This window comes from Oreochromis aureus, linkage group 16, assembly GCF_013358895.1.
Source record: "Oreochromis aureus strain Israel breed Guangdong linkage group 16, ZZ_aureus, whole genome shotgun sequence".
NCBI classification, from domain to species: Eukaryota; Metazoa; Chordata; class Actinopteri; order Cichliformes; family Cichlidae; genus Oreochromis; species Oreochromis aureus.
Window position 1 is genome coordinate 16427451 of NC_052957.1, and position 22970 is coordinate 16450420.

The 22970-nt window shown below is 40.9% G+C and overlaps 2 protein-coding genes across 2 annotated transcripts; one reads left to right on the top strand and one right to left on the bottom strand.

The window, feature by feature from the left end:
• Positions 1-2206: 2206 nt before the first annotated feature.
• dlx1a (distal-less homeobox 1a) lies at positions 2207-6027 on the top strand. The gene is made up of 5 exons (XM_031743324.2): positions 2207-2416; positions 2924-2992; positions 3324-3915; positions 4202-4401; positions 4703-6027. The coding sequence occupies exons 3-5, from the start codon at positions 3606-3608 to the stop codon at positions 4952-4954; spliced, it is 762 nt and encodes a 253-aa protein (XP_031599184.1). The 5' UTR covers positions 2207-2416; positions 2924-2992; positions 3324-3605; the 3' UTR covers positions 4955-6027.
• A 4248-nt stretch (positions 6028-10275) lies between these two features.
• dlx2a (distal-less homeobox 2a) lies at positions 10276-12939 on the bottom strand. The gene is made up of 3 exons (XM_031743211.2): positions 12299-12939; positions 11682-11866; positions 10276-11520 (listed from the first exon to the last, which is right to left on the bottom strand). Exons 1-3 carry the CDS (start codon positions 12615-12617, stop codon positions 11194-11196), a joined length of 831 nt encoding a protein of 276 aa, XP_031599071.1. The 5' UTR covers positions 12618-12939; the 3' UTR covers positions 10276-11193.
• Positions 12940-22970: the final 10031 nt, after the last annotated feature.

The window sequence follows — 22970 nt, forward strand, 5'->3', positions numbered from 1 at the left end:
AATTGAATGAAAAAAGTCAGGAAAAAAATGAAAATAAAAACCCTAAATATATTTTAAAATTTTTCATTTCACACAACATAAATGATGAGCTGATAAAATATACTGTCAACTCCGATTATCACACAGAAATGCACCATTAGCTATTAAAACATATTCTGAGGGGGAAAAAACTGACACGAAGCAAATTTGAATTCAGCTGTCCAAAATAAATTCTGCGCCCTTCTCTGTTTTATATAAACAGTTAAATAAAACCCAACATGATTTCATCTTCTCCCTCTTGACCCTTATGATAATGCAATAAATTAACCAATGCGACAATCTTGCCTCTCAGATACTATGATTCATTTTTTGTTTTGTTTTTTTTTTGTTTACACGTAACTCGGTAAACAAAATCAATTCGCATTTTGATGCCGCATTGAACATGAAAATAGACATTGAATCGAGTTAATTGTAGTGCATCTAGTTTGCGTTCATTGAGGCTGCAAATTACAGGATGGCAGCGAGAAGCAACGCCAGAGAAGAAGCAGGACAAAAGGCAATTTCACTTGTCTGATCCGCTGCCTTTAAAAACGTGAAATGCAACCTTCGTGTAGTTTGACATTTCTGCTGCAGATCACTCACCGAATTGCATTTGGATTTGATGATGTGCTGAGGCCTGCTGTATTCATGTTTATTATTATTATTATTAATAATAATATTTTACATCAGTTATATTGTTAGTGCTGTTTGAGATATCTGTGCCCTATAATAATTAACTAAATAATAATAATAGCAATAAAAATAAGAATGATTTGCAGACTTCAGAAATAATTCAATATTCTCAGAAATTCTAAAATCAGAAGGAGGAGAAAAAACATACATGTCCTAATAGGCATATTTGATCTTTTGCAGTTTAAGGAAGAGGAACTGTGATTTTATTTAAAAAAAAAAAAAAGGATTTAAATTTCCCTGCACCTCCAGTGATGGTAATTAATCATCACTCCCATGCAGAGCCTGCAGGGTGCATGGGGAGCTGAGCCTCCACACAGCATGGATGCACAGTTTACCAGCGCACCGCGGTCGGGGTAATATTTGGCGGCTGTTAAAATGTGGGTTGGTATGGCAGTTGAGGAGGGCTTTCTATCACCGGACTGAAATGAAGTCTGTGACATCTTGGCCCGTTTACCCCACCACCACCACCATCACCACCACCACAAGCAGCAGCAGCAGCAGCAGCCCCCCTCTCTCTTTCTGTCTCTCCACCTCTGCACTAACCCTCAGGTGAAGAGCAGCAGGTGTTAAAACACCCTCAGCCACAGAGCTACTCACTCCTAATGAGTCCTGCCTCCGCGCTCCATCCATGCATGGAGGACTTTATTTTTAGTGTGGCTAGTTAGAGCCCTGCTGCCCCGCTGCAGGAAGGACCGCTGTGGCCTGCGCTGCCCTCCTGCCGGCGTGCGCAGGAGTCAAATTATTAATGAAAGCGGTAATATTATCACCGCGCCTGCCTCGTCCGAGCGACACCGAGGATGGCTTGAAAAAAAGGAGAAAGAGAAAAAAAAATCCCCCCTTAAATAGGAAATAAATAGTTGTCAAATTAAGTTTGTAAATGTTTGATTCTGCAAGAAGGATCAATGGGATTAATATAATTTATGCAGGATGTTTGTCTCCTCGCCTCCAAATGACATAAAAATCTCTCATTATTATTGCTATTATTAGTAGGACTCCTCGGGTGTTATTTTACATTTTTCTGCAAATTCTGCCTCTATTCTGTTAATGGTTTTGCTTCACAGCTGTCTGTAGATACTATAATCGTGGGAAAATAATGACAGTTATCAGTCGCACCCACCAAGTACCCATAAAAATCTGTCCTCTGTTCTGGAAGATGATAATTATTGGTTGTACTACCATTATCATTGTCGTTGTTGATAGAGGAAATCTTGAAGCATTTTTCGAAAGTAATTCCAGAGAAATCACTTCAAATTGGCCTATTTTAGGGGGGACAAGGGACCAGCTTTCGTTATAGCCTAATATTTCACAGAAATCTTTAAATTCAGGCATCCGCAGCCGCCTGGCACACTGTGGCACACGCGCCGTGATGTCAGCGCCTGCATTTTGATAACACATTTTGCAACTTGCTAGTTCTGCTATGAGTTCAATTATGTAATTACACTGATAATCACAGTGACGGAATTTAACTGCCTTTAATTTGTTATTCAGGTGGAGATGGAGGGACTACGGATGGAGCAGCCAGGCTGTGTTTCTGCTCTGCGCAGACACCAGAAGAGAAGCAGCCTGCAAATGAAGCCTAATAAAATGAAGAGCTGCTGTTGCTGCTGGATACTTTCTTCTTCTTTCAAGTGCATCCCGCGGAGGCTCCCTGACCCCGGATGATGCGGATTTATTTGCTTTTTTTCATGACTTAAAAAAAAATGGAGTAAGTGAACAGATATGTATGTGTATCTATATTTTAAATTGCAACTCCTGTACCAATTTGAATTTTGTTCTAAATCTGCCGCTGAGGGAAATTGCCTCCAGTCTTTTCAGTAGTAAGTTCAATTAAATCAAACGACAATTATTCTTGTTAGGCTGTGGGAGGCTGGCCGCACCCCATCCTCACTTAGATTCATAATAATCAAAGGTGGCGGTGTTTAACTAAACTGTGATCAGTAAATTGACTGCGGCAAAAAGGGTGCGTAAAGATATTTGGAAAGCATTTAAATGCGACTAGAAAACGTGTCCGTCGGCCTATGAAACAGGCAAAAAAAAAAAATTAAAAAAAATCGCAAGTTTGCCTAAATTTGCAAGACTAAATTTGGAAACTGTAGTTTAAATTACAAGCAGTATCCCCGGGTTTAATTTAAAGGGATTGCTCTGCTACATTTGCCGTAATATGCTGTGATGCTGTGTTTTTTTTAGTTGGTATTATTGTTGTCATCATCAGGCCTCAGACAGAGAAGCTTCTCATTTCACATCATTGCAGACTTCGCTGTTTCAGTCCCTCTGCTGCCAGGTGAGACCTCAAGTTGCACTAAGTGTTAAATACATGACTAATTACAGGCCTACTTATGAAAATTGAACGCTAGTGTTATGCTAATACGCGTTCACTCCTGATGGAGCACTGGGAGCTGTGATCATCATTTTAAGAAGAAAAAAAGGCTTTAATGCAGAAAGAGCAGCCGAATATTTAAGTTTACTGGCCTTTTTTTTTTTTTTTTTTTTTTTGCAGCAGCAGCAGCAGCAGCAGCAGTATCACTACTACAAATAATAATCATGTTATTATGGTGAATCTTGACATGTCAGGAGGAAATCTGAGGTTTTGCGGTTTTCCTTGACTTTATCAGGTTCTTCGGACCTAGCCCCAGCGTCACCAATCGGCTTCCCTCTTGGAGAGAGTGGACCAATCAGCGACAGTCTTGATGAATATTCATGAGTCCGAGATTCAAACCTTTGAGCGAGTTTGTCTAGGTCCACAGCATCATTCCTAGGACTTTTCACGGGCACAAACTACATTTTCTTATGAATGGAAAGAGAAAAAATCTGTTCGGCTTAAATTGGGATCCGTCCTTCACTGAGATCATAGAAGGAAAACAACAAAAGCGAGACAAGGGGAACCGCCAGAAGAGATGACAATGACTACGATTCCAGAAAGTCTTAATAGCCCTGCCTCAGGAAAAACCGTTTTCATGGAGTTTGGACCCCCGAGTCAACAAATGTCGCCTTCCTCCATGTCTCACGGACACTATCCCATGCACTGTTTACATTCTGCAGGTCACACACAGCACGACAGCTACAGTCCAGCCTCGTCGTTCCCCAGATCCTTGGGTTATCCATACGTAAACTCCGTCGGCAGCCATTCCACCAGTCCATATCTCAGCACAGTACAGACTTACCAAAACAGCTCGGGACTCACGCAGACACGATTAGAGGATGCAGGTAAGTGTGCCACAGAGTGCTCTGGATCCTAAATATCAACTTTCTGTGCTGGTACGGCTTTCCACTAGACGGTGTAGGCAAAAAAGACGACCCAGATGTGGAATTAGGCTCGGTAATTATTTATTGCGTAAGGCTATAAACAATGTATGCAATTAAGGGTAATTATACCTAAAGTACAGCCTGTAAAACTTGCGCTGGAGTATTCATTGCTGCGCAGCACTGTTTGCTCCAACTGTCTCCTCAATTTTACCCCCTTCTTCTTTGCTTTCTTCTGTGTCTCTGCCAGCGCCAGAAACAGAGAAAAACACAGTGGTGGAAGGCGGAGAGGTGCGTTTCAACGGCAAAGGGAAAAAGATTAGAAAACCAAGGACTATATATTCGAGTTTACAACTCCAAGCCCTGAACAGGAGATTTCAACAGACTCAGTATTTGGCGCTACCGGAGAGAGCTGAGCTCGCAGCGTCGCTGGGTCTCACTCAGACACAGGCGAGTGTGATCCGCACACACATAGCTTCACTGTGCAGCTGCGCCAACGACGCATTTCTGCACATTTTTAAAAAAAAATTTCTCTCACAGCATACATTATTATTATTATTATTATTATTATTATTATTATTATTATTATTATTATTATTAGCTACAATTTATTTAGTGTTGGTGATTGATAAAGATAATTTAAATTTTTTATTATCATATTTTGCTTTTCACTTTTTCACGTGCGTAAAACCGCGTAAAATTGTTATATATATATTTTTTAATGTCTCTTTTTTAAAAAATATATCTGCAGGTAAAAATTTGGTTTCAGAATAAAAGGTCCAAATTCAAGAAGCTGATGAAGCAAGGCGGTGGTACAATCGACAGCAACGCTTTGGCCACCGGCCGTGGACTTTCCAGCGGTTCTCCCTCGGTGGCACCTGTCTGGAGCTCGCCGACCACCGTGAAGACTTCAATGGGCACGACCGGATCTTACATTCCCAGCTACACCTCATGGTACCCAACCACACACCAAGAGTCTATGCAACAGTCACAGCTCATGTGAGCAGAGAGCTCAGCATCAGGATGGTGAAAGGCCCAGCAGCCGCTGAGCGCGGCTCAGCATTGATAATGCACAACAAACAACAAGAATCCCGGAGTTTGCTGCCGCATCCCGCCAGCTGACACAGAGGCCTCCTCAAACCGAAGACGGCGAGCAGAGATACAGAAGAAGAGAAGAGGTCAGACAGAGTGAAAAGGCGCACAATGCGCCAGAGGGCAACCAGTCCGTGACCGTCCCTGACAGCGGAAATCGCAGACAAAAGGATCATTTGTTTTTTTGGCTGCTTTTGGTCATTTTTTTTTCAATGTCGGTTTCTGTTTGTTTTCAAACTCATATTTGTGTGAACACTTCTGTTGTTGAGCTGTAGGCTACATGTTTATTAGAAAACACGTGTTTGTTTACGCCAGGTTGTCGGGGCCCAAGGTGATGACGGCCTTAAAAATCAATTTGCATTCATCGACAGTTAAAAAGGCCACTTAGGCCACAACAGAGTTTCTCTAACCAAATAATTAACGATAAATTCCAGCGGTAGCCATCAAGCCGCTCCACTCACAGCGCATTCAACCGCAGAGCACAGGCTGCTGTGCGCAGAGCCTCGAGATGCTACTATGTTGTTTCTATGTGTTTGTTATTTAAGTTAAATTATTCGGGCTAGTTTTTTCTGTTTGAGGTCAGTCTGTGTTCAGTTTGTAAGCGTGTTTGAAATGACAACACTGTGTTGTTAATGCTGCACTAACGCAAGCAAAGCTTTTCTATGCCGTGCCCCGATGTTATGTGAAAAATGTAAAAGGCCTGACGATTTGCTGCTTTAGAAAAAAATTGTCCTGAGGGTGAGCAGCTCATTTGTCACTGTATTTTGTACATAATTTTCTTTTTTTCTGTTCCTTTTTTGTGCTGTATACTGGATACGCTGTGAAACAGGGTTTAGGCTTTGTGTAGCTTACTCGTCGAAATGTGTTTAGTCAACATAGGAAATATTTAGTTTTGTATTGATCACCTTAATTTATTTATCTGTTTCTGAAGTTTATGTACATAATGTGCAAAGTTTCAAAAGCAGTAAAATATGATTTAAATTATGTCAAGAACGGTGTCTGATTCACCCCACCTCCTCCTCCTCCACCATACCGCCATCACCACCACCCCTCCATCCTTCTCTACCCACTCTCGCCCCTGAAAAGAAAGGCTTCAGCGTGGTGCAGGTTTAATGCGAGCTGACACAAAGGAGTATCATGTTGGCTATTGTAGCAGACACCATGTGAGCGCGTTTGAATTAACTGCAAAAGGGTCCTCGTTTAGATTTATGGTCATGTCTAGCGTTTAGCCTACATGTGTTTGTGCTGCTGCTCGCTGGCTGCAGATGTTGTCAGACCTCTGGAGTCAAGAACAGAATTAGAAATCTGGCCTCGCATGTAAAAATGCACCAAGATAGTGTTGTTACGCGGGTTAGTCTCTGCAGTGTAAAGCGTGAATATATATATATATATGTATATATATATATATATATATATACATACATATATATCTATATATCTATATATATGTGTATATATAAATATATATACATATATATATATATATATATATATGTACTCTGATCTAACCACCGCTACTGTGTCATTCAGCAAAATCGCCTTTCAGCTCTTTCTTAAAGATAACCTCCTTTCTGTTCTACTCTTCAACGATCCTCACTTTTTCACTTTTTCGTCATGAGAGAGATCAATTGAGTGTGTTAAGTGAATAATTGCTCAAGAGGCAGGTGCTGCAAAAAGAAAAAAAAAAAAAGTCTGGCGGCACACAGGGCGGATCAGATGGAGATCAGTGAGAGTGAAAAGTTCAAAAGCCTTCTTGTTTGTTTAACACGGCCGAAGGCTGTGGTTAGACATGGGCAAAAATGAAATAAATGTAAACAATATTTTAAAAAGAAGAACGAGATCTGTTTTTGCGCGCATTTCGGCGGTGATATAGGAAACAAATTCATTATTATAGTTGGATTTTAGCCATATTCATAGAAATTCAAATAACAGTTATATCACTTGGATGCATTGGCAAAAAAAATCAAAGTAAACAGTATAAGTAACTAAGTAAATAATGATATGAATAATTAATAATAAATTAAACAATAAAAATAAAGAATAAAATAAAATAAAGAATTGTAAAAATATATTACAAGAAATCGAGTTCTGTATGTGCCTGCAAAGAAAAAAAAATCTAAAACCAAAACAAAAAAATAATAATTTTTTTGATGCACGGATGTGCTCGCTCTTGCAGCTGTCACAGCTCCATGAATAAATAAATGTTATTATAATAGCAAATTCAGCCTAAAAATATTATTTTTTTTGGCATCTGCGAAGTCCGTTTAAACCTGACTCAAGCCAACATCCAAAAAAGTAACCACCACAAGCATATTGTTATTATTATTATTATTATTATTATTATTATTATTATTATTATTATTATTATTATTATTATTAGTGTAGAATACTTTAAACTACTAAGCGCGAGGACTAGCCTTGTTTTTATGGCATGCTTTGCTTCGATGCCGTCTCCTTTGTTATTCTAATACAAATCTTAAACATGTAGAGCTCTTTGTGTGCAGCCTCACATTTACAACAGGCCTTCGTATATTTCGATACCATTAGGAAAGCAGAGCTGCTGCTGCTGCAGTGAACATAAATCTGCCTACCTAGCCTTAGAAAAGGCGCAGCTGCACATCCAAGAGGGTCAGTGTTATTTCGCTGTATTCTCCCCTTGATTATACGAGCTGAGCCCATCAAACCCAGCATAATTACAGTAATTTCGCCCTTATTTATTCTAATGCAGTTTCCTATCTCTGAGGTAATTATGAGCAATTTTTTTTCGCACCGAGGATCTTTCTGCGTTGACAAAAGAGATAGCGCTCTGAAAGACATTTTCTGCTGCAATAGGAGGGGAAAAAAAGTGAAATAGGTGAGGTGCCATTTCGTCACCGTTCCCTTTAGACTTAGCCTATGTATAAGACTGACAAATTGCTTGCAGGTGTACATCACCGAGTTGTCAATGCGAAGAGGCTTCAAAATTAGCAAAGCACAATGTAAGAGTAACGAGTGCAGCGACTATAAAGAAGAACTTCTCTGTCTCCTCTTCCTTGCATCTTCTCTCCATGTGAGCGGCTTTCTAAGCCATGGGAGATTTCAGCTAAAAGAAGCTCCTCCGTTGCACTTTTAACACTGAAGTTGGAGGATAAAATAGTCCACGTGTAATATATTTTTCTTTACCCCTCCTGCTTCTTGAGGATCTAGTCTTTGAAACGGCATCAAAGAATCAGCATCATTCACGGATGAGAATACAAATTAATAAAGGTTGTGCGCGATGAAAGAAATGGATAAATCGAGCCTCATTGCGCACTCGGCGAAGCCCCTAAAATGTAAGAAATAAACATGTGGTACACACCTTTCAGCTTGAAATTGAAGAGACAAGTTTGCCCTCTCTGGATTTTCAGATATCAGCATGGAGGCAGATCAGCACCACCAGCAAGAAGCAGCAGCAGTCCTCCAGCACAGACACAAGACGAGCGCTTAAATCCCACAAAATGTGTCCCATGTGTCGGTCTAAGCTATAGCAGCAGAGTTCAGAATATGACTGAAAATGTCTGCTTTATTTCCCCTCTTTATAGCTGATGGGGAAAAAAATGTAGATTATTAGCATAAATGTTTACTCCTCATTACGCTGATGACATTGTGCACTCGAGATCTTGGTAATCTTTGGGGGAAATTATGAGTAATTTTTTAAAATTTAAAGCAGCAGTTACCATGCAATTCAGGCTAATTCTGCGTAGGCTCCACACGGATATAATTACCGTCGAGTCAAGATGTTAGGCTAAAAACTATGCATTGATATTCCCATTTATTATGTACATACAACTTTGACAATGTTGATGCTTGAAATAGCGGGAAATTGTCTTGTGTAAAAATTACACCCCATATTAGGACATCTAAAATTGCGAAGAATTATATAGTAATTGCAGGCTTTCAGATTTGAAAGCCAGAATGCTCAAACCAGAGCAAATGTGGATGAAATTACAGATCAGGGTATAAATTAGGATAGGGGGGTATGGCATTTACAAGTTGCCCAGAGAAATGCAAAAAGTATAAACCACAGCAGCTCTAATCCATGAATGAAATCACAGGGAGCAACAGAAAGCACCCAGAAATCCCCCCACCTTTTATTTTATGACGCAAACAATAAATTAAAGCAAGCAAAATGTGTTATTTAGGAGCATTTTTTAAGTGCACGACGCATGCTTGTACACTATTTGCAACACTGATTTAAACAGATTATTTAGACGTATATGGGGGGCTGCATGTGTCTGATACTGTCAGCCCTAGGGGGGTGGAGGGGTTGGGTGGTGGGGGGCTTCATCATGCAGATACAGCAACCGCTGACAAGCTGCAGTCTTAATTATGTACAAGGAAGCGATCCCACTTTATGGCCTGTGGTCTTTTGAAGAGAAGCGTGTGGGACCATGCACCGTATATCACCATCTTTATGCAGTCTGTGTGTGGGAGCCATGCTTAAATAATACGAGCCCCACTCTACCTGTCTGTTGGAGTCAAAACATCTCTAATAAACATTTTCTAAATTAAATCTATAATAAAACAGGGTTTCCTGCATGGCTCCAATAAATTGTTTTTTTGGACGTGTGCCTGTGTTTTCCATGTAGCCCACAGGCCCTACATGCAGCCAAATAATGTGGGTCAAGCTGCTCGTCTTCGGAGATCAGAGACCTCGCTTGTGAGGCGTGAGAAATGTTTCCATGATGTTGTAGCTGCAGGCTGTCTTGGCTCTCGAGTTCCTGTCTCTTTTTCTCTTGTTAGGCTGAGTTCATAAAACGTCTGGAAAGCGGCTCTGTGACTCCACAGAGTCTGACGAGCTTGTGCTCATTCATACCCACCCTCGTCTTCTCCTCTCGCATGCCAAGGCGTGTTGTTGATGTTGTCGCTCTCAGCTCGGCGTGCGCCCCCCGGGCCTCTGCCTCTGCTTGCCTGCCTGCCCGAGCCTCGGTTCGGATAAGCAGCTGCTGGCGGCAGTCAAAAGTAAATTTCAACCGAGACAACTCAGGAGTCCCCCTGGAGCTTGTCCACGCTCGTGATATAGCACCACAAGACCTTCATGTAACCACAGGCTACATTTTTACAACAAATTATTTCCTAAGATTTTTTATTTTTTTTATTTTTAAACCCATTTAATAAAGAAATAGGCAAACAATTTAATTAAATGAATAAATAAATAATAATAAATAAATCTTAATGTATCGACATGCCTTCTTTTTCTAAAATGGTTTATTTTTATTTATTTACTTTTTTTGAGAGGGTAAATCCAGCTTTAGTGAACATAGAATGTATTTATACACACATACAAACTCGGATGCAAATACACAGAAAACATTTTATTTAAATAAAATCTGGCCATATATGAAACACTGCTAAAATAAATAAGACCAGAACAAAAAAATACAATTTAGTGTTGATACAAGTCAGAGGGTGGGACAATCAGTAGCTCACGGTGGTTAATGGATGAAGAGCCAGAAAAAGGCCAAAAAAAAAAAATTAAAAATTAAAAAAAAGAGTCAAAGCGAGGTGGGCAATGAAAAAAAAGCTGTTGTAAAATATTTACAAACGTGGATTGGAACACTTATCTCCCCCGAACTATTCAAATGAACTACGTGAGGAATGGATAAAGGTAAGCTGGTTTTGTTTTTGATCGCACAACAAAAATGAGGTCATATTGCAAAAAAGGCACCATACAGTTAACTTGTGCTACATTTGTGACAGGTTGTCCTGCGATTCATGTTTTATTTTATTTTATTTTTTTTTTGCAGGGATGGCAACACACATAAAAAAGAAGAAGAAAAAAAAAACAAAAGAAAGAAGAAGAAAAAGTGACGTCCGAGTAAAAGTATATGGGCTCGCGCCCAGGCTGTGATTGCTTTGGGTAATAGTGGTTCATTCATCCCTCACATAAACAAAATAAATAAATACAAAAATAACTGTAGAAATCTGAGTCTACCATTTGTAAGCACGAAAACTGGCAAGGTCCATAAACCTGTCTGGTTCCATGAAATCTCCTAGATGCTGCGCGTAAAGTTCGTATGGTGCACGCACGAGGTCTGCAAAATGAAGGTAATGGCATTTTATTTTCTCTTTATTCACCAGTATTGTCCGATTTACACCCGACGTTTTCTCGCTCTCTCTCTCTTTTATTTTTCAGAATATCGTCCCAGCGCTTATGGCGGAGTTGTGGTGATGCTGAACCAGAGGAGGCTGCAGATGCGTGGCAGAGTTCGTAGTTGAGTACCAGGAGTAGTTTGCCAAAAACGACGAAGGCGCAGTCGTGTTTGGAGGGCTGCTGCTCTGAGGTAAACTAGAGCTGACATTGTTCATTCTTTGAGTCTGTGGAAAGTCCCAGGCGGTAGTTGGTGGAGACGTGCACGGGGGAGATTCACTGGAAGCAACATGTTGTTCTGGGGGGATTTCTCCACTTTTCCACAGCTTCTTGAACTTGGAGCGGCGGTTTTGGAACCAGATTTTAACCTGAAAAAATAAATAAATAAAGAAACTGATTTAAGCTTAAAATCGATTATAAGCGATATTTCCCCCTTTAAATCCCATCTCGTCCGTTTTAATTTGTTTTCACACTGAGACATGCAGTGGATATTTGACAGCGCATGAGCCCACAGATGCAGACTACCCACCTGTGTTTGCGTAAGGCCCAGCGACGCTGCCAGCTCGGCCCGTTCTGGTAGAGCCAAATACTGAGTCTTTTGAAACCTCCGTTGAAGTGCAGCCAGTTGGAAGCTGGAGTAAATGGTTCGAGGTTTCCTGACCTTCTTTGGTTTTCCATTAACCATCCGGATTTCTGGCTCGCTCTCATCTTTCTCTGAGGGAACATTCAAATGCAATTCACGTTAGGCACGAAGGGTTTGGGCATTTTTCAGTGTTGCAGAACTGCTAGGCGTATTTGCACTGTTGTCAGTTTAGGTTTGTCAGATTTGTGTACCCCAAATATCTTAACTTGATTTGATTAAATTATTTATATTTATGAGGCCTCACTGAAAAAATACAAAAAGCAAAAACAGGCTACTTTGTGGATCGGTAGTCTCTCTCTTTGGAAATAAATTAAACAGTTTATCGTGTTTAATATTCATGCAAGAAAAATAAAGCTTCAATACATTTTAGTCAGATAATAATATTTTTGTCAAATACTTTGCATACAAATTAACTCAGACATGTCCTGCAGTGCGTTTTGGTCAAAGACAAAGCCACTGAATACATGCAAAATGCTCTAAAATCAACTTGAGAGCTTGCCTACCTGTGTCTGCGGGAGTTGGCGATGAGTTAGAGCCATAAGAACCGTATGTACCATACGATGAGTTGAAACCGAGGTCGTATGACTTTGCGTTATATGGCACAGAACTCGTGGCGCTGCTGTGGTACTGGTAAGTGCCCAGCTGTCCAAACGGTGACCCGGCGCAGTGCCCAGGCTGCTGGCCGTTGTAATAGCTGCTGTCCGTCGCCGTGGAAACCGGCAGAGTCGGGGACTCCTGCGATTTGTGCAAGCTGTGGTAATTGCTTGAGGTAATCTGGTTCGAATGCATATCAGTATTTAAGTTCTCAAAAACTCCAGTCATCTTGGAACTGGAGGAGAGCAGCCCACTAACCTATGCGGAAAAAAAAAAGAGAATATCGCAAAAATCGCGACCTAGGCGATTGCGCGACAGGCTGTAAAGCACGACTCAAATCTTGGACTGATGACACCCTTTTGTGAATCAAAACGCATCCCCGTGCATACCGTGGCAAAATCAGCGCAAGGTGTGTCCTTCTCACAGTGGCCTGTGATTATCTGCTACGGTCGGCGGTGGGAGCGCATTTATGAGAGAGTGAGAGGGAGAGCTACTGTGTCTGAGGCAACCAATGAGTAAGGGCTGCACGACTGACTACTCCCCACCGCGTCCACCCTCCATTATTCCTTCAGGTCTGTCTGTCCCAGTTGTCTGTGGATAGTTTTACATAAAATCATCTCAAAAGATTTACTAAGCTTGCAGAACCAGGCCTGATCTCCATGCGCAAACTGCCGTTTAAAACCAGATGAATGTTGATTTTGGACAATGGATAACACCTACTGCACGTTAGGAAAAAGATGCATTAAACTGGGTCAAGAAGCAGTTTTTGGCTTGCAGCACAGTGTATGCTGTGATTTTTGTTGGAATCTGTTTATTAAAGTTTAACACTTCTGTATAGTCAAAAAACTGAGCAACAGTAACAGTTTTTTTTCCTTTTTTGTCAGAAGCAAACTAGACAAGGAGGGGACTGTTTAAAGGGAAATCTCAAGGAGCTGACACAAAACCAAACCTTGTGGACATCGCCTAAAGGTGAAGGTTGTGTTGCTGTGGAGAATAACTACAGCGCCACCCAGAGGTCATAAAATCCACTTGTTCACAAAATCCCTTTTGTTCACTTGCCTCTCTTTTTCTGTCTAAAAATAAAAAAATAAATAAACTATTGGTGATTTAAGCTACGTCACATCCGTGCGAGGAGTCCAGGTATGTTGGTGTGACACTGTGATGCGTTCAGATCTCCCGGAGATCCTGGGAAAGTTCAGGTGGTGAAGGAGCGGAAGCGCAGTTGTCGCCAATAGATGGCAGCATAGTTCCTTTTATTAACACGCCTAAAGCCTAAAGCAGGCTGCTCTGTGTTGATGAGGTTAGCACCAGCATGCATCTCCACAAAAATAACTCTCTCTCTTTATAAACCTGCACTGAACTCTGGCTACTCTTTGTATAGTCATAAAGTGAAAGTCTGGAGATGAATCATCTCTGATAGTCTCCTCAGTCTCACTATACCTAACAACCACAAATGATGTCAAAATGCCCTCAGAAAGTTCAACTCAAACTCCACATGTCAACTTTGTGCCACAAGTTGCTTAGATGTGTTGCTTAGCAGCTAACAGCTGACTACACAGTCAGTTAAAAGAAGAAGTTTTTAGCTGAAAATGCACAAATCATCATATCTTTAAATAGAAGCCCAAAAGGATTTCACAATCTAGTTCCCAAAGTTTCTAAAAGTAAAATGGGAGCAGAGCATTGTAGCTCTCCTCTCCCTTGTGGAACCAGCTTCCAGTTTGCATTCAGGAGACAGACACCCTCTCCCCTCTTTGAAGACTAGACCTTAAACCTTAAACTTTTTGGCAGACTTCATAGTTAGGGCTGGATCAGGTGGCCACCCCTTTTATTTGCCACTATAGGCTCAGACGTCTGGTGGACTTCTGACATACACTGAGCATTTCTTCTTCATTCACTTCTTTTCACTCCTTTTATTATTCCTTATTTTTCTTTGTGCCTCTTTTCTTTCTTCTTCTTTCTGTCACCACCCAACTGGCCACAGTAGCTGGCTATTCCTTCCTGAGCCTGGTTTTGTTAGTGGTCTCTTCCTGTTAGAAGGGAGTTCTTCCTTCCCACTAATGCCCATTTCTTTATAATAGTGGATCATCTGATACAAATCAGAAATACCCAGAGCTTTGGTGACAGGTCAAATAGAAATGCAGCAGAAATGATGAATTTTTGTGCATCCTTGCAGTGCCATGTGTTTTAAAGTCTGCTTGATTATGAATCAGCTGATTTCTAAATCTGTTGTTTCGAAGTCCAGGTAAAGATGTGCTGACACCATTCATCTGAGGCTTAAAAACATTTTTTAAATTAGTACTTAACTGTTAATGACAATGACAAATGAGTTAAATCTTCTGTATTATCAGTGAAGTTCCCTTTTAATTTTCCTTATCTGTGATAGCTTCGAGCAGTCACCCTTCTGATTCAATAAATCATCATCCATTATGACCCAGTTCAGTAACCATTTCCTTCTTATCAGTGAGGGTGTAGCAGGACCCCATACATCGAGTTCAGGGGGGGATTCCATCAGTCCATTGTTTTGCTGATGCGGGCAGTCCTCTCTCACCATAGGTCAGTGTGGCTGCATGTCACTGCTCATTAGTGGAACAAAGTCTCTGCATTCAGCTGCCCCGTCATCATCATCAGAGCCAGAATGAGCAGAAATTCTCCAGGAGAGTCACATGGAAACCTTAAAAGACTGGAGAAGGAGCACACGAGTAGTCATACGAGAAAATATCTTCTTTTCATAGTTTGCTTGTTTGCTTCTTCCAAGTAGGATGCTTATGCTATATGTCATCTATGCCACAAAGAGGAAGAACTAAACAACTCTAAAGTCAGTTGATGGAATAGAAGATTCCTCTGGAGAAGGCACAAATCATTAGATATTGGGATTACAGTGAGTGATTTCACAACACAGTCACAATCAGCATCAGGATGTGCCAAAACAACAGCTCAGGCTCCGTGTGCTAACGATAGGCGACATTCCTCCCATACCTTTTCTGTCACCCTTAGGAGCAGTTCTTTCTTGCTGGATCAAACTTTTCTGTTTTCATGTCACTCGCGTGTCACTCTGAGTGACTATAAATGTGATTTCACCCCTCTGTTGCAGAGCAGCTGGTATAGTGGATCTTCCCCGTGTTCGGTGACATGGAAATGATGCCAAATGACTGCAGACAGATGTAAGCAGCTTTCATTGTGCATTCCAAATTTCCCATTTTTACAGGAGTTGCTCTTGACCGGCTTTCAGCACAGTAATCAAACAAGCTTTGCACACACACACACACACACACACACACACACACACACACACACACACACACACACACACACACACACACACACACACACACACACACACACACACACACACACACAAACACAGTTGCATGTCAGTTTATTCCTAAAGTTTAAAAAAATAACAAATAACAAGAGCCAAAGCACACAAATCTTTGAAAGCAGCTATGGCAGAAAATACTTCATTCAAATAATATATTAGCACTCGTATTATAATTTTTTTTTTTTACTGTTTCTTGAATACAATAAGAAACTGTTATGTTGCTTCAAATTACAACATGTGTGTTGCTTGTCAAATATCTTATAACCTCAGCATTGTCACAACTTTGTTCAAACTTTATGTCAAGACTAAGAACACCATGACACTATATTAATTATAGTAATTACTAATTCCTCAGTCTAGCTGCACCACAAAACCTCTGTTGTTCTCCTTTTCAAGCAGTCTAGTGTACATAGAAGCTTCACATATGTCATCAAAACTATTTAAAAATTCCTCTTTATAACTTCCTGTTTACAAATAAGTTAAAGTGTATCTATGGCATCGTGGTGTCAGATAAACTTGTTAGATACAGAATATAGAGTCCAAATGATTAACTCTGACAACCATGGTTGAATTACAGTCTATGGGCTATCAGCTTGTTTTTTACCCTTTGAAAAGAGTGAAAAATGTGCTTATAAAATGCCAACAGTGGTTGATATTGACATTTTGTCACAGTTTGTCTTGAGGAATCAAAGTACACAAGCCAGGAAATCACTGTGAGAGATAAATACCCTGACATTTTTAGGAAGTATTGATCTCGAGCCTCACTTATCTGTTTTTATACACGGAGAAGCTCAATCTGCAAACAGAGCCTGAGTTTTTCCTGATGTGATACCACGTGCACATCCTGAGTTTAGGTTATGGAAAACAGAAGTCAGAAAAGTGAAAAAACCAAAACAGAAAACAGCATACCCCTCCATGGCCGCACAGTGTCTAGTCTCTGTTTTTACTGCTTGTACAGAAATAACAATACGGGCAGTACAGGAGGAAATCTCCTGCCATCTGGAGCGGATGTCAGACTCATTATTGACTGACCTGTTTATTTAGATACTAATTGCTAATGGTGCGAGGATATAATGGAAAGTCTGAAATCCTAAATAAACCCAAAGCAATTTTCATTTCACTGTATTCTGCACGATCCATTATGCGCAGAACAACGATGATGTTTTGATGATCTTTGCAGGAACGTTGACAGAAGCTGGCGAGAAACTGATGTTATTCTTCACAGCGCTTCGAATCCCACAGAGATAATATGCAAAGATCGTTCTGGAGGTTTTGGTTTTCATCATGTAGATCTTCTTTTTTTTTTTTTACTCTTGTTCTGCTCTGAGATATCAGATAGAAGACTTTCACTCTTCTTGATTTCAGATGCTCAAAGGTAACGCCCAGGCTAGAGGTATCTGGCGTTTGGTGGAGTATATTTTGCTGGAGATTTGTCACATTTCTAAATCAGTGAGAAAGATATCAAGGTAAACCACTCAAAAGTTGCTTTGTGTTTTCAAGAAGATTACCCAAAAACTAAGGACTCTGCTACTCTTCTGGACTTTATATACATTGTTTATGTACACCTATATGAGCTGTGTATATTTTTGACAGTTATTAACATGTAAAGTTACATTTAATCTATTTGTTGCAAGTTTATTTTTAATATAAATTGCAACAGCTAACTGACTCGTCTAGAGTCAACAACCTGTCTCTGAACGTGGACAAAACAAAAGAGATGATTGTTGACTTCAGGAGAGCACAGAGAGATCACTGCCTACTTAACATCGACGGATCCAAATTCCTTGGTGTCCACCTGAGAACCTCTCCTAGTCCCTCAACACCAGCTCCATAACCAAGAAGGCCCAGCAGCGCCTCTACTTCCCGCGGAAGCTGAGAAAAGCCCATCTCCCTCCATCCCTACTCACCACCTTCTACAGAGCGACTATCGAGAGCGTCCTGAGCAGCTGCATCACTGCCTGGTATGGTAACTGCACCGTATCGGATCGCAATACCCTACAATGGATAGTGAGAGCAGCTGAGAGGATAATTGGAGCTTCTTTTTCCTCCATCATGGACACTTACAGCACCCGCTCCATCCGCACAGCCACCAGCATTGTGGAGGACCCCCCACACCCCTCACACACACTCTTCACCCTGCTGCCTTCTGGAAAGAGATACCGGAGCATCCGGCCCCTCATTACCAGACTACGGAACAGTTTCTTCCCCCAAGATGTCAGATTCCTGAACACTCAGTAACTGGACTGACACACACACACACACACACACACACACACACACACACACACACACACACACACACACACACACACACACATGCAAGCCTGCATACATGTCACTACCAAGCGCTTATCTGCAGTATCTCACAGACACACACACACAACTACAGACACCAAGTTATTTTTGCACAATACTCAGCATTTTGTACATTTCCATTGCACTGTCTTGTCTCATCCTGTTCTGTCTTGTCTTGTTTATTTTTGCAATTTGTTTTGCACATTGCACTTTACGTAGTCCTGTGTTTGTCAGTTATATGTCATATGTATGGTTGAAATGACAACAAAAGCCACTTGACTTGACTAAGAACGTTTTTGGATTGTAATGAAATTTGCATAATTTTAAACTTCCCCTAATATTAAATATGACTTAATCTATTAATATAGAGTTAGTTTAAGTGTGCTTGTGGTAAAATATGTACAAAAAATGATGCCTAATTTCAAAAATGTATAAAATGTAATTGTATTTAATCATATCCTGAGTACAGTTGGAGAGACACCAAGTTCAACTTAAGTGGTTTTATTTCATTTAAAGTTACAGTCAGCTGATTTTAAATGGGAGGAAGGCACTAAACGACACATTATGATAATTTTCCAGATGTTTTAGGCTCTAACTGGGGTCAGCGGCAGCAACTCTTTCTGCATTGTCTTGCTGAGCAAAATTCAGGCAGGCTTAGACAGCAGTAGAGTGATTTGGATGTTGCTGATCTCCCGCTGCGTCAGCTGGAGCATTCATCACCCTGGCAACCCATCCTTTTCCTCAAATCACATAAATTCTCTGCAAAATGCTTTCACTCAAACCAAACTAAGAGCAGGCAGCTTCTTACAGAGTCAGGAGATAAAATCACCTATGGGGTCTGTATACATTCAACTCGTGCGCTTCTCGCAAACATGGAAATGATCCGCCGAGTGTTTCTTGACCTCTCCGTTTCAAAGGTTGAGCCTGTACTGCGAGGCTCCGGACATACGTGGAGTTTGAGTTGGAAACCTCCAGCGGGGAGTTCATGATTGAGCATGTGTTTCCTAAGAATTAGTCACAGTGACTTTTCCCCTCAAGAGAAGTTATTTTTAACAACAAAGGCATTCATGTTGAGCAACAGCAGCCAATAACAATTGAAAGGAAGTGTTAAGCTTTAAGCTCAGAGCAGACGCTAAGGTTAATGTTTGGTGCATCACACTGAGGAAATCTGTGCTAAAGACTGCATGATTATGCTTTGTTAACCGCAACCTAGTTGATTGCCTTTTTTAAAAAAGATTTGAATTCTTGCATAAATCAGTGGTGGAATAGAGGAAAATATTCACAACCTCTTGGACGTGAAAAAAATTTAACAAATCCCCGTTCCTGATGTGACAGCTTTACATAGCTCTCGTTTCCTCTTTGTTCAGGAAAACCTGATTAATTAAAAGATGTGGTTTTCCCAGCTCATGTAAAAAGACTGCCTAGCGTATGATATGATTAGCATGACATAATGATAATACATCCCAGAGGGCAGTCCTTTGCACTAAAGTGGAAATTATTTCTCATTTTGCAGGGCTAACAAAGGAATTCCCTGTTTCATCTGCACAGCCTGGGTCAGAAAGATTTTGAAGAGGTCTGTGAGGTCCCACTCCCCTCACTGCTGACCCAGTAGCACCCTCCACCCCCACCCAACCCAGGAGCCATAAATGGAACCAATCCTTTGTGCGAGGGGAGTGGAGCAGATTTACTGCGGATGGTCTCCTTACAAAGAGCCACACCACTGTCACAACAGGACCGGGATCAGCTGCTCCAACTTTAGGGCATGCTTTACACAGCCACTGATGCAGACACAACTTCTGTTATCACTCAGCATTCATGCACCTCTCCGGTGCCTGTCTGCACCCACAGAGCGGTACCATGTTCACTGTTCAGGCTGCTAAATTATAGGCATATCTCTCAGGGACACCACAAGTTGTTTGGATTTCACAACGTACCTAAAACAAATTCGAGGTCAGTTCCCACTCTCAGTCCTTTAAAATCAGGGCACTCACTCTCTTGTTGAATCTGTGGTACTCTATTTCAGCTTATTGTACTCTTGTTTATGTGTTTCTTATGTCTTCTTAATACCTTTTACATATAATGTAAAGCGTGGTGTATCACCTTGTTGAAAGATCTATCCAACCGTTCTCTTTCTGGTTATCCAATTCAGGGTTAAGGGGAGTGGGAGCCTATTCTAGGTTTCACAGGATGAGATGCAGGCCACACCCTGGGTTAGTGCAGAGAGTCATTCATGCTCACATTCATGCCTGTGGCCACTTTAGAATCACCAGCTAACCTAACCCCATCAGTGTCTCTGGGAGGAAGCCACACAGACACAGGGAGAACATGCAAACTCCACACAGACAGACCGCAGGTTGGAGTCAAAGGTTGGACCTCCTCACTGTGAGGTGGCAGTGCTAACCGCCGCCTCACTGTGATGCCCTTTGCTATTAAAAAGCAAATTTCCTCGGCCAAAGACTTATTGCTATACGTCCAGTGTTAACCTACTTTTATGAAGATCTAAAAGAAAAAAAAAAGCCTTCATGTCATAACATGTACGGTGTTTGCATTTTTGTGCTGAATTCATGTCATTGCCAGTTGGATGGGAATAAATTCAGTAACCAAAAGATCTTTTCAGTTTTGAATAACTTTGACCGTCGTTCTGTCACCTTCAATAAGACTTGATTTCTTGGCTCGTCAGCTGCCAAATTGCTTATGCCAGCTGTACGCTCCGGCCATGTTTTCTTGTGGGTTTGGTTTTGTTATGCTGACTTAATTTTGAAACTGAAAGAGCTGGCATGTCCGCCTCGCCTGGAGTGTTAGTATTAGAGTTCCTGAAACTCCAACAGTTGATTTGACACCTTCACGCCTACAAGGTGGCAAATAAATGAAATCCAAATCCAACATGAACGCTTACACCACACTCAACATCTCTGAGAGTGAGTTGTCCTGACTGCTGCGCAAACAAAGTGAAGCTCATGTCTAAATTAATATTCAGTTAATGTAAACGACATTTAAATGTTACAGATGTCCTTCAAATTAAGTGGCAACATCCATCTGTTTACGTTTCGTTGCAATCATCAGTGTGTTGGCACGCCAACAAATTGCCTACACCAGCTGTGCCTTTTGGACATGTTTCCCAGTCTCTCCAGTAACTTTGGGTTTAGTTTCCTCCATCAGTCTCTGACATGTCGACTTTGGTGCTGTGAAACTTAAGCTCCTCGACTTTCTGCTCTGCAGGATCTGAATTAAAGGGCTTCTGGAAGCAAAAGGTTTTCAATGAATGGTGAAATTATTCTTAACAATAATTAGGGCAAAGTTAGACTCAGCAAGAAATAGTATAAAGATCTGAAATGCTCAGAAAGGAAGAAGATGTTGACATAAAGATTTTATTCTTCGATGTTATTGTAGACAGCTTTGTGAAATGATTACATTTCATTTTATTTGATTTCAAATTCTGCTGAATACTTGAAGAATTATTTAATCAATTGAGAGGTATTTTTTTTCCCAAACATCTTAAAATATTGGCTTTACAGGAAGTGGATATGAGGTCAAACCCATATATGCAAATTTATAATTAATTAAGGGTTTTTTTTTAATGTATCAAAAGGTTCAATAAACTCTCCAGTTTGAATCTTTTATCTGGCATTTATTTAATTGCTCAGACTTTACAGGGCTGATATGTTTTTGCTGCATGCAAGTAAAACTGAAATCTGAAAAACAAATTATTGTGAACGTTAAGAATTTAATTTGTGCAATAAGCGTGCACTCGTAGAGAAAGGGGGCTCCGGTTCTCCAGCCACTAATGAAAGCTGATACCTTTTCCAGTGATTCAACCTTGGGGGCCTCGCAGATCTTTCTCAAGTGAGTGTTCATTTTGCTCATACAAAGGTGCAGCTAATCTGTGAAGAAAGCCCTCGGCACCTGCAGGGGTCCACCTGTCTGACCTCTCTCTTCCCACTGACCTGAGACAATGCAAAGCTGGGCGGCTACACCTTCTCCCACAGCTTGTGTTACACAACCACCCAGGGCAACAGTGGACATGAAAGTGCTGTTGCTTTCAGGTGAACTCAGGTAAAGGCAGATAACACACCTTTTAACTCTCTCATGCACACATAGACAAAATCTAACAAAAGAAAAAACCCTTAGATTCTTTACTGAGCGTAAAATGAACACAAAAAAATTAATGATTATCAATAATTATTGGAAATCAGTATATCTCATAGAGATACAAATAAATACACCCTTTATGCTGAATAGTCAAGATGTTAATAATCCTAATTGCCTTGTCAGAGTCAAGAATGGTGATGTAATCAGTATTAAATGCTTTATATTACAGGAAGAAGTTGTAACCTTTTTTCTTGTCACTGCCCTGCTGTGAAGTTAGTATTGAGAATTTGCCATACCGGATCTTGACTGTGAATATAGTTATCTATATTATAGTTGATCTGCTCTAAAAAAAGTTTTCTGCCCGCGCTCAGTGAAGAAAAATGCGGATGACATCAGGGAACAGGATCGTTTCGATCTGACGCATCTGTGACCGAACCCACCAACAGAGATGCCTTTCACATATCTTACACTAGAACCCCCCAATCTCTTGCCACATTAGGAATGTGGTTAAGACCCTGACGCAGACCCCAACCCCCTCACACAGCCCCCGCCCGACAACACACACTCTCACAAACACACACACACAAACTGGCATACACTGGGCTTTCTGGTTTCAACAATGCCCACATTGTGTCGTCTTCTGCTGTGTAATTGTGGCCCAGTGCGGTTCAAACTTCACACCAGCACCAGCGAACAGCTGATGCAGTGGGAGAAGAGAGCAGGCAGAACAATGGAGCTGTTTAATGCTCCTGGTTTTGGAAGATGTGACACAAAACGAATCAAATGACAATTTTCAGGGACTCAGCAGCTTCTGCTCAGCTGTTTGTGAGACTTCTTTATCATTTCCTCATCTCCGGAGAGAGTACTCTGCGATACTC